General features: G+C 45.2%; 2 protein-coding genes across 2 annotated transcripts in view; one reads left to right on the forward strand and one right to left on the reverse strand.

Moving 5' to 3' along the window:
- KIF24 (kinesin family member 24) overlaps positions 1-3,833 on the reverse strand; it is a 31,592-nt gene extending 27,759 nt beyond the window's left edge. Inside the window, exon 1 of the mRNA XM_061477144.1 lies at positions 3,735-3,833. The gene's annotated coding sequence lies outside the window, so the exon portion shown is untranslated. The remainder of the gene's footprint in view (positions 1-3,734) is intronic.
- The window catches only part of NUDT2 (nudix hydrolase 2), a 213,492-nt gene extending 203,250 nt beyond the window's left edge, over positions 1-10,242 (forward strand). The window contains exons 2-4 of the mRNA XM_061477243.1: positions 4,710-4,749; positions 5,372-5,522; positions 9,290-10,242. Of these exons, the coding sequence (XP_061333227.1) occupies positions 5,390-5,522; positions 9,290-9,603 (447 nt within the window). The 5' untranslated portion in view covers positions 4,710-4,749; positions 5,372-5,389 and the 3' untranslated portion in view covers positions 9,604-10,242. The remainder of the gene's footprint in view (positions 1-4,709; positions 4,750-5,371; positions 5,523-9,289) is intronic.
- The last annotated feature ends 229 nt before the right edge of the window (positions 10,243-10,471 follow it).

Below are 10,471 nucleotides of genomic sequence, written 5' to 3' on the forward strand. Positions count from 1 at the left end.
TGAGTCACTGTGGAGGTATAATTCTTCATGGGCACCCAGTTACAAGGTCAATCAATCTCAACTGTAAGGTTACTGAATCTTTATTATGACATCGCTTGTAATTCTTTGCTGTTCAGTGGTTGCCTTTCTCATTTTAGCTGGCAGAAAGACTCAACATCACTTTGAAGTTTTCATCACTTTCTCACACAAGGGACCTGCTTTGCCACTGATGAAAAAGATACTGAAGCTAATCAGTGAAACTGTGAAGTCAACAGAGTCCAGAGCATCTTTACTTACTTACACACAAACTAGCAGTGACAGAGGAACAGTTAATGGTGATATACCTTACTGCTGGAACATGTCTGAACAAGGGACCAGTCATCTTTATGTGGCAAATCTGGGTTCTCTACAACTTACTACTTAAGCAAGTAATTTTCACAACGATTTTAAAAGCCTGCCAAGTGCTGGTAACAGATAAGTACTTATTGTAGGAAAGCATTAGAATTTTATTAAGGGACCAAAAGCACAAAATAAGATTGCAATTTGTCATCAGAGAACTCCTCCTCTGTTTCAGTACTTTCAGGCTTTTTAAAAGTCATAAAGGTGGGGAAAAAAAGAAGTCAGTTGTAAACAGTAGAAACAAGTGGTTCCATTTTCTGTATTCTGAAGGAAATTAACTTACCACAAAATTAAGCTCTATGAGCTGATCATCCGTTTTAAAATGCTTTTAATTGTTAATTAGCTCTTACACAGATCTTTTCATTCCCAATGTATTTTTTAAAGTGGAGAAAAGGACTTCAAAGATACTCAGTGAAGCTCAGTCACTGTGAATAAAACGTATCATGTAACATCCCTATGTAGACTATTATAAGAATAAAGCAGCCTTAGACCACTCTATCTTGATCCTTATTAACATCTGATATATTGAAGATCTCAGAGCAGTGTTGATGCTCCCATGCCCTGTTGTCCCACTGTAGCTCATGCATATTTACCTGACAATTTTAATTGACTTCCACTGATATTCCTGAGTGTCACAGCCAAGACAAAACACAAGTATAACTATATCTGTATTTTAAACTGGGGAAATTAAGTCATGGCAAAGTAAAGAAATTGTGTGTGGCACTCCTACAACTGCAAACTGATGCAACTATACATTTAATCCTTCAAATAATCTAAGATAAACGTTCTGAATCATAAACTTCGGTCTGATCATTAAATAATTTTATTAGGCACAATTTTCAAAGGCATTTGATAAACATAGTGATTGTTAATTAAGAGTACAAAACCTAAACAGCACCTTGTTTTCCTGTCTGTCACTTCTTATTGTGTAAATCACTTTGCTTTACAAGTACCTTATAAAAGCAAAAGTTAAGAACTTAAAAAACTTGTAAACACATGTAGCAGATAGATATGTTTCCTCTCCTGACCACAACTAATATAGCAGTGTATTGTACCCATTACTTGTAACCACATTAACCCAAACAAGCCTTCTGTACAGGATCCATCCGTGCCAGTGTTTGACAGTTTTTTAAGTACAGAAGCAGAAGCCCAGAAAAAAAAAACAGATCCAGCAATCATACAAGAGAAAAGGGAGACATATTAACTCACATCACCAGTCATCCACCTTCTTATTCATCTGGCCATTACACTCTTTATTAACTGTGATCCAAAGCCAAATGTGACTTAGCCCTCCAGAAGTGAACAGATAATTTGCTTTTCCAGAGCACCAAACAAAATGTTTTACCTTTAATCATTCTGGCCTCATTCCTTGGAAATTAGGGTATTCATAGGTAGGGACCTATGAATCAGTGTTTGACACTGCAGCAGATCCCTTTCTAAGACCATATGATTGCACTTCAAAACTCCCAGGGCACGTACACAACATGGCATTAAACATTGTGTTGCTCAATGGAACGAATGTTGTAGCAGCCTGTTTTGAAGGAACAAAGCTGAACACTCACACCAGGTAACCACTTAGTTTCAGGACAGCTAAAAGCAAATGGAGAGGAGGGAATAATTTTAATGTCAAATGACAGCTATTTTGCAGATGGACCATGATGATGGTCTTCTCCCTGCAGCAACACTCCTACTTCCTTTTCTACTGATATACCAGCACAGAGTTGGTTACTAAAACTACAGTTCATTTCATTGCTTTCTGAATCAGGCTTAAAAACAACAGCTGAATGCTGGGAGTTTTTTTTGTTTTCCGACAGTTTTTTTTTTCAAATGGCAAGATACTGTTATTTTTTATATTCACCCCTTCATTCTAACTATGCCTGGTGACCTCAGCAGAAGAGTATCCATCCTACAGCTGATCCCTGACAACTGCTTAAAACAACAGCTGCATGGGAATGGGAAGTGTCTAATATTCAGCCACATGCCAAGAAAATAATCTGAGTTATATTGGGATGCTGATTATTTGAAAATTGTGCCCAAGCTTCTCCCGACTACGTAAGGTTTACCAAATGGTTTTCAAAATTTATTTTATAATTTTATCAAAATAAACTGCAATGCATCTGGAATTACACTGTATGACTGAGGGGGTGCATGGTTACTGAATTTAGCCCCATAGGCATTTATAGTTTCCCTCACTGAATTTAGCCCCAGACTGAGGAATTTTATAGATTCATCACTGGAAGGCTCATAGAATCAACAAGGTTGGAAACGACTTTTAAGATCAACTCCAACCTCTACTCCAGAACTGCAAAGGCCACCACTAAACCATGTCACTGAGGGCCTTGTCTACATGGTTTCTGAACACTTTCAGGGATGGTGATTCCACCCTGGGCAGCCTGTGCCTGACCACCCTCTCTGTGAAGAAATTGTTCCCAATATGCAATATAAACCTCTCCTGGCACAGCTTGAGGCTGTTTCCTCTTGCCCTGTCTCTTGTACATGGAAGAAGAGACCGACCTCACTTCACTACAACCTCCTTTCATGCAGCTGTAGGGAGCAACAAGGTCCGCCCTGAGCCTCCTCTTCTCCAGACTAAACATCCCCAGGTCCCTCAGCCGTTCCCCATCACATTTGTGCTCCAGACCCTGCACCAGCTCTGTTGCTTTTCTCTGGCCCCATTCCAGCATCTCAATGTCTCTCTTGTAGTGAGGGGCCCAGAACTGAACACAGGATTCGAGGTGCAGCCTCACCAGTGCCCAGTGCAGGGGGATGATCACTGCCCTGGCCCTGCTGCCACACTATTGCTGGTACAGACCAGGATCCTTTTGGCTTCTTGGCTGCCTGGGCACAAGCTGCTCATGTTCAGCTCTGTCAGTCAGCACCCCCAGCTCCTTTCCCATGAGCAGTTTCCATCTGCTCTTCCCCAAGCCTGGAGCGTTGCATGGGGTTGTTGTAGCCCAAGTGGAGGACTCAGCACTGAGCCTGGTTGAACCTCATAAAAAGAAGGGGTGTAGGACTGAGGCAGGGACACCGTGCCAGCTGCCAACCCCCTCCGGTAGCAGCCCCTCACCGCTGCCCCTCCCTGCGTGCAGGCTCTCCTCCCATTCTCCCCTGCCCTGTTCACGCCGTCCTGCCCTCCCCTCCCGCACACACCACAGCGGGGCAGGGCCTGAAGGAGGGAGCGGCCCTGCAGCCAGCTCGGGGTCCGCCAGGGACGGGGCTGAGGGACGCTGCGGGGCTGTCCCGCCACCCGGAGAAGGTGGCGGTGGCCTCGGGACAACTCCCCCCCTTCCCTTGCCGTAGCAGACCCCTTCTCCTCACGGCGGGCACGCCCCGCCCGCAGTCCCCCGGACACTCACCATCCGCGGCGGCACCCAGCGGCACCGACTAGGCCACGTCTCCATAGTAACCACGCTTTTCCCGCTTCAAACCCTCGCGCGCAGGCTTGCGCTCGCAACTAACCAATAGAGAGAGGGAACAACACGGATGGGGAGTGTCCCGGCGCTGAGAAACCAATCAGAAATCCCGGTGGCCGGAGGGGGCGGAGCCCAGGGAAAGGCGGGAGGGTGCGGGAGGACGCAACGGGAGGAGGAGCTGTCGTGATTGGTTGGAGCTGCCTTCTGTTGTGCGCCGCGCCCCGCCTACTCCCTGCCCCGGAAGTGAAGGTGAGAGAGGCGTGTCATGGTGGCCGCGGGTGGCGGTGGATAGTGCTTGGGGCCGCCCGCTGCTATTGCAACACCGGGGGGGCTCTGTGCCTCCCCCGGGCCGCCGGGCCTGGTCCCCGCCCCAGCCCGGTGCCACTGGGAGCCGCTCGTCACCACTGTGGGCACGGAGGGAGGGGTGCGGGGGACCGGCAGCAGTGGGGGGTCGCTGTCCCACCCGCCCTCGGTGAGGTTTGTCCTCCTCGGTTGTCGCGTCCGAGCGCGGCGTTTCCAGGCCTGCTCGGGAGGTGGTGCTGGTCTCCCGGCTTGGGCGGCCTCTTGACACCACGGCAGTCGGGAATGGTCCCCGCGGTGCCTGGTGGGGGGGGGGGGATGCCAGGGAGCGGGGGTTTTCTTTGGAGCGTCTGGTTTGATTGGGATTAATTGAGGCAGTTAAAGGGGGGTTAACCGAGAGAGCTGAGCACCGCCCTGGAGCTTTGGGTGTTGGCGAGGGACTCCGTGCTACGGTTTGGAAACTGGAGATGTCACGGCGCATTCCAGGGAAAAATGATGTGTACATTTATTACTTATTGAAATGTGCAGTTCTGTCAAAGTGCAAAGCTTTGCCTGGAACTGGGAATCACTGCGACATGGATTTCTAAATTGTTTTCTCCCTTTTTCTGTATAGGATCAGCTGTGTCGCTTATTGATCACAGTATTTGTCACTTAAGAGGTGTGTTCCTTTCTATTTACATCAGATTAATGCTTAACACATATGCCAAGAAGCTTGCGATTTTGTGCAACAGCGTCACGCCAAGCCCAGACAGCAGGGGGCCGTCCTTTGTAATTTGTTTCCTCAGCTCTGCCTCTGACACCCTGTGGAGTTCTCTGCTGCAGGGAATCTGTCTTGGGGAGTTATTTCTCTGTTACTTCCAATGATGTTGAGGTATTATCTTTGCACAGGGCCCTTGGATTTTTGCGGTGGAAAAGCTTCAGAATGCTAATTAGTGGCTTTCCTTTTGCCTTAGCATTTTTTTTTTCCTTTCTGCAGTGTGGTTTGTAATATATCAGCAGCAGAGAAATTATATGTAGGTCACATTTCATGCTTCTGATAACTTTATTTTTAAGAAAAGCTTTTATATTGGTTCCCGCTTCCTTGTCTTAAAAGGAGATGACTCAGATTTTTACAATTCAGATATCGTTAGTAAGACGCAGCTTAATTGTGTGGTAACTGTGATGGGGTGGATGACTTTCAGTGCATGCTGAGATATGTTTGCTCACTGTTTGATACAGTGAGTCTGTTTGAGCTCCAAGTTCTGTGTTGTTCCTGCTTGATCCTCTGTGCTCTTCCACAGTGCGGTTAACAGCAGGGCATGGCTGTGAGGGCCTGTGGCTTGATCGTCTACAGGAGGCTGCAGTCAGCACCATCTTCTAAGGTCACTGATGGTATTGAATACCTCCTCCTTCAGACATCCTATGGGACCCATCACTGGACCCCACCCAAAGGTGATGTTTGTTCTGGTAACACACTTCAAGGTTGTTTGTGTACAAGTGAGTGAGCTTATAGACTGAACTTTGGCTGAATGCTGCAAAGGTCAGCTTTGAGGGCCAGCTTGCAGTTGAAAGTAGCCACTCATAATGCGTTTTGTCTGATTGTGCTGTTTGTGCAGCTGGGTGGGGAGTTTTGTGGACAAAATTCTATGCAAGTTGTGATTGTATAAACTACTGTGCAGGACTGATTGGGGTTGAGGGAGTCACACACCATGCTCCTCAGATATCTGATGTTTCTGGCAGACAACTGAAATTAGGCAGCTAGGGAAATTTCTGCCTTCTTACTCAGGGTTTAACCCTCCAGTGGATATCACTGTTACCAATGTGTTGTCTGACCTCTGTATAAAAGAGGGGTTACGCTTTGCAGCTCAGTATTAAAGGGCAAAGTGAAGTGGGTGATGATTAATTTTAAAATACCTTTCTTAGAAGATGCAGGAGTTTCTTTATGTTCAGGAGATCATTAGTAAAGAGCATGTACCTATATAGCAGAGACAAGAGGGAATTATAGGATAATTAACGTTACCAGGCATCTTTAACTAAGGTATCCTTACTTGATCAGTGGTGCGCCAGAGGAGACAACAAGACCTGTGCCTCAAGACATGCAGGGACACCTTGTCTGTAAATACACGTGGCAGAGCCAGTGTTTGGTAATACTAGCTGCAGCCCTGGTACCAGGAAAAGTGTTGCACAGAAATATTTCAGGTTCCTTGTACATGGTCTTATATGCTAGTTTTTATCCCTGAGATGTATTTTGGCTAGTTTCTACCTCTTGTTTTGTAAAATGCAGTGCTCTTAAAGCATAGTGCAGAAGCAGCCTGTAACCAGGAATTCACAAATTGGAAAAAAAACTTGTGACAGTATCAGCTGTACTGTCCTATTAAGGGAAAGAACAAAACTTTCCAAACCTGCCCCTTTGTCCCCTTGACCAAAAGCCTAAGGGAGTACAGTTTGTAGCTGAAAAATACGTGCTGGGACATGATTGGTTGTTGTAAGAGGAGAGACCCATGTGGAAATGTTCACTGGGAGCACAGCAATTCTGGACAAGTGCTTGAAGTTACTTGTAGGCATTTCAGTAGGGAAAGGAAAAAAACCATAAAAAAATCATAGAATTGTGGAATGGTTTGAAGTGGGAGGGGCCTTGAAAGGTTCATCTGGTCCAGCTGCCCAGCTCTGAGCAGGGCCTCCTTGCACTAGGTGAGATTGTCTTCAAGCCCCGAGCAGGCTGACCTGGAATGTTTCCAGAGTCCTGGGCATCTCTCAGCTGTCTGGGCAACCTGTTGGAGTGTTTCAGTATTGTCATGGTAAACAGTGCTCTCCTTGTAGCTCACCTGAATGTCATCTATTGTAAGTGTAAAACCCTTGCTCTTTGTCTGCTGGCACAGGTCCTGTTCCAAAGCCTGTCCCCATTGTTCTTAGAAGCTCCCTGTCAGGCCTGAATGGCTGACAGAAGGTGTTCCCAGAGCCTTCTCCAGACTGAAGAGCTCCAGCTTTCTCAGCCTCTCCTTATAGAGAGGTGTTCCATTCTTCTGAGCAGTTTTGTGGCCCTCCTCTGGTCCTGTCTGAACAGGTTCATGTCTTTCCTGTGCACAGGGTCCCAGAGCTGGATGCATAACTCCAGCTGGGGGCTCACTGGAACAGATTATAGAGGGGAAGACTCCCCTCCCTCTACATATTGTTTAAGATTTATAGATCATCAGGCACAGTGTGATGTCAGTCTTCAATAGTAGCTTGGTACAGACTGGGAGCAGTAAATGAAGGGGAGCTATTACACTGAATGTATTCTGTTTTATGAGTGGTTTTCAGAGGCAGCCTGAGGTTGTGTGATGCAGTAACATAACTTGTATGTGATGCAGACATAGATTTAATGTGGCAGGAGCCAGAATGAGAGGTTGTAAGAGTCTAACCCAGAACGTGCAGAAGGCAATTTACAGCTGCAGCTGTACACTGGTGTTTTTAAGAGTTCCCTAAGCAGCTGCAACACTTACGGGATTAAATTGGACTTTCTTGGATCTCCCCACATGAGCTTCATCAGCCTCATCTCTTGCTCCCAGAACTGTGACTTTGCATTAGAGGAGGCTGATGGGAAGGGGGTGCAGGGTTCATTTTCTCCTCGGCATGTTGGAACTGCATTGGTGCGAATGGCTGGGAGGATCTGGAAGCTGTGAGGTACTGCCGGCAGCCCTTTTTCCACACAGTAGATAGACTACTGTACTGCACGAAGTTGGAAACTTACTGATCTTAGACCTGATGTTGTCAACAGCAGGGTGAGGTGATTATCTTTTGGTGTGCTGGAGGACAAGAGGTTCCACGAGTATTCTTTGAGTTGAAACTACATCTCAGCCCTTCAGTGTTATTGCTACCTCAACTCTTTGCACATTTGGTGTCTACAGATCACGACTTTCATAAAACGTAGTGGCTACTTACTCTTCATGGATGTTCTGTGGGCATTTGCTGTGGGTACTGTAAAAGTAGTCCAGCTGACAAGGCCAAGTGGATTCTGTTTCTATTAGCTGTAAGTCCCAGCTATGAAAATACATACTTTGTCATAAAGGAGACTGCACTGTTGAGACTTCGAGGGGAGTGGGGGCAGAAATACTTTTACTTAAAGTCTCGGTGTATTTGATGTCAAATATCTGAGACATCAAATGGAACATCTAATGCTGTTTTCTGCACGGTTGCTGTTTGAAATTGAAACATATTTTACATTTCAGATGTTGCAAGAGGTGTTTGAGCTTCTGGTAGGAAAGAAGTGAGCAAGACCTGTTGGGAAAGCAAAATGAGCTTCTCATCCCAGTTCTAGTACTAAAGGGTGGCTTTGGATACCTGAGCCCTGAGGAAAGATTCGTTTCTCTGATGAAATTATGGCTATATGCAGCCAGCTACATAGAAAAACAGGGAGACACCAGGGGCAGAACAAAGCTTAAACTTTTGCTTTTTTCCTTTTGAAACCTCCCAACTTTTTCTGCTTTGCTTTTTTTGAAATCTTGCTTGGCTTGCTCTATTTATGTTCTGGTCTGGAGCTTGCATGAGAAAACCAAATCTGACATTTCTCAACAAAAGTATAAGCAGCTGGGGATGTGTTATATTTATCCTTTGTTTGTAATGGCACCTCTCATTCTGAGTAACGTAAAATAAATGATGTGTCTTAGAAGAACTGCACAGCTGGTGAAAGGACTGGCTTTTAGGCTTGCTGTGTTTCAGAGAGGAATATGGGAGAAAAATAAAAATATCCCTAACTGTTGTTGGTGCCTGCTCCTGTTGTTTCTGGGCTGTGGGCAAGAGTGAGAGTTTTGCAGAACTGAGCCTTAAGCTTCTGTGGGAGGGAAGGCGTGAGTGAGGTCTAAGAACCTTTCAGATGAGCAGTCACCCCTCTAATGGGGTAAAGGAAGGGCACTTAAGAGGCACTCGGTCCTCAGTACAATTCAAGGTGGGACATTACAGACTTTAGAAGACAGGAAGAGGACTTGAAGAAAAGATGTCTAGTGCTTGACAGGCCACTGAGAGTTTCAGAAGATGGGATAAACAACGATCTTAAAATCCTCAAGACAAAGACAAATCAAGACATAAGAGTTGGAAAAGCAATCTCACTTCTCCAGTTTCTGTTTGATTCTTTATCGGCTACAGTATACTCTCATCCCTGTGTCCCGGTGTTTCCTAGTTAAATAAATGAAACAAAATCTGAGTTTTGTTCTCAGCAGTTTACTTTTTCACCTTCTTGACAGGCCATGTGGACCCAGGAGAGGATGACCTGCAGACAGCCTTCCGGGAAACACAGGAGGAGGCTGGTCTTCAGGCCAGTCAGCTCACCCTCATAGAGGGGTACAAGAAAGAACTGCACTATCCTGCCCATGGCAAACCGAAGATTGTCGTTTACTGGCTGGCAGAAGTGAAGGACTGTAACACAGAAATCAAGCTTTCTGAGGAGCACCAAGCTTTCCAGTGGCTGAAGCTGGAGGATGCTTGCAAGTTTGCAGAATATGAGGACATGCAAGCAATTCTGAAAGAAGCACATGAGTTTCTCTGCTCAAAAAAATAAATGCATTTGTGAAAGATAAGGGGAATTTATGAAGAAACATGGCCTGCCTTTTTTTTTTCTTGTTTTTTTTTTCTTTTTGCTTTATTTTTTTCAACCAGGGGAAGAACTTCATGGTTGCAAAAATTCAGATTCTTTAAATCGTACAAATTCAGTGAAGATACTTGAAGCTTTTGAAGAGCTTGTGCTTTTGTCTCTCCTAGCTTATGCAAAAAAAGCATGATTGAATCATGAGCCAGAGATGTCTGAATTGAAACCCAGAGCTAACAAGGACTTCCTCTGTTCCAGTCTCCTTTTTCACGCTTTTTTTTTTTCCCTCCTTGAAGTGCTGAGCAACCAAAGGTCTTTTTGAAAAATCAACCCCCTGATATTCTTGGCTTACCAAAGTAAAATTGCAGAGTTGATAAAATGAGCATGTGGAGATTTTTAATAGCAACATATTTACTGCAGAAGGTGCACCTTGCATTTCAAATAGAGAAGCAATAGTCCTGTTCCCACCTCCTCCACCATCATGCTGTGATAACTTGTCAAAATCATTTCAAGTCTTGTTTGTTTGTATCATGAATTTATGTACATCAATAATGTACTGTTATGAAAACATTCTCCGTCCGAAGAGTCTTAGTAAACACTTGATCTACAGTATTTAAATTGTAAAGTTGAAGTTCTTCTTTTGCCCTTTCTTTTCCTTTTCGCTCTTAAAACGACACCTTACCCATGCATTATTCAGGGGGTTGGGAAAGGGAAATGTATCTGCCCCATACAGCATTTTCTGCACAGAACAGCTAAGCTAGCATGCAATCTTGTGTCCGTTTGCTAGTGTCTGTGTTTCTGTGGTTGCAGCCAGCACCCATGTGCAGTGACAGTGCTGAGC

This window comes from Pezoporus flaviventris, unplaced genomic scaffold (assembly GCF_033815535.1).
Source record: "Pezoporus flaviventris isolate CSIRO_AGI_PZ_B2104156 unplaced genomic scaffold, CSIRO_AGI_Pfla_v1 ptg000100l, whole genome shotgun sequence".
NCBI classification, from domain to species: Eukaryota; Metazoa; Chordata; class Aves; order Psittaciformes; family Psittacidae; genus Pezoporus; species Pezoporus flaviventris.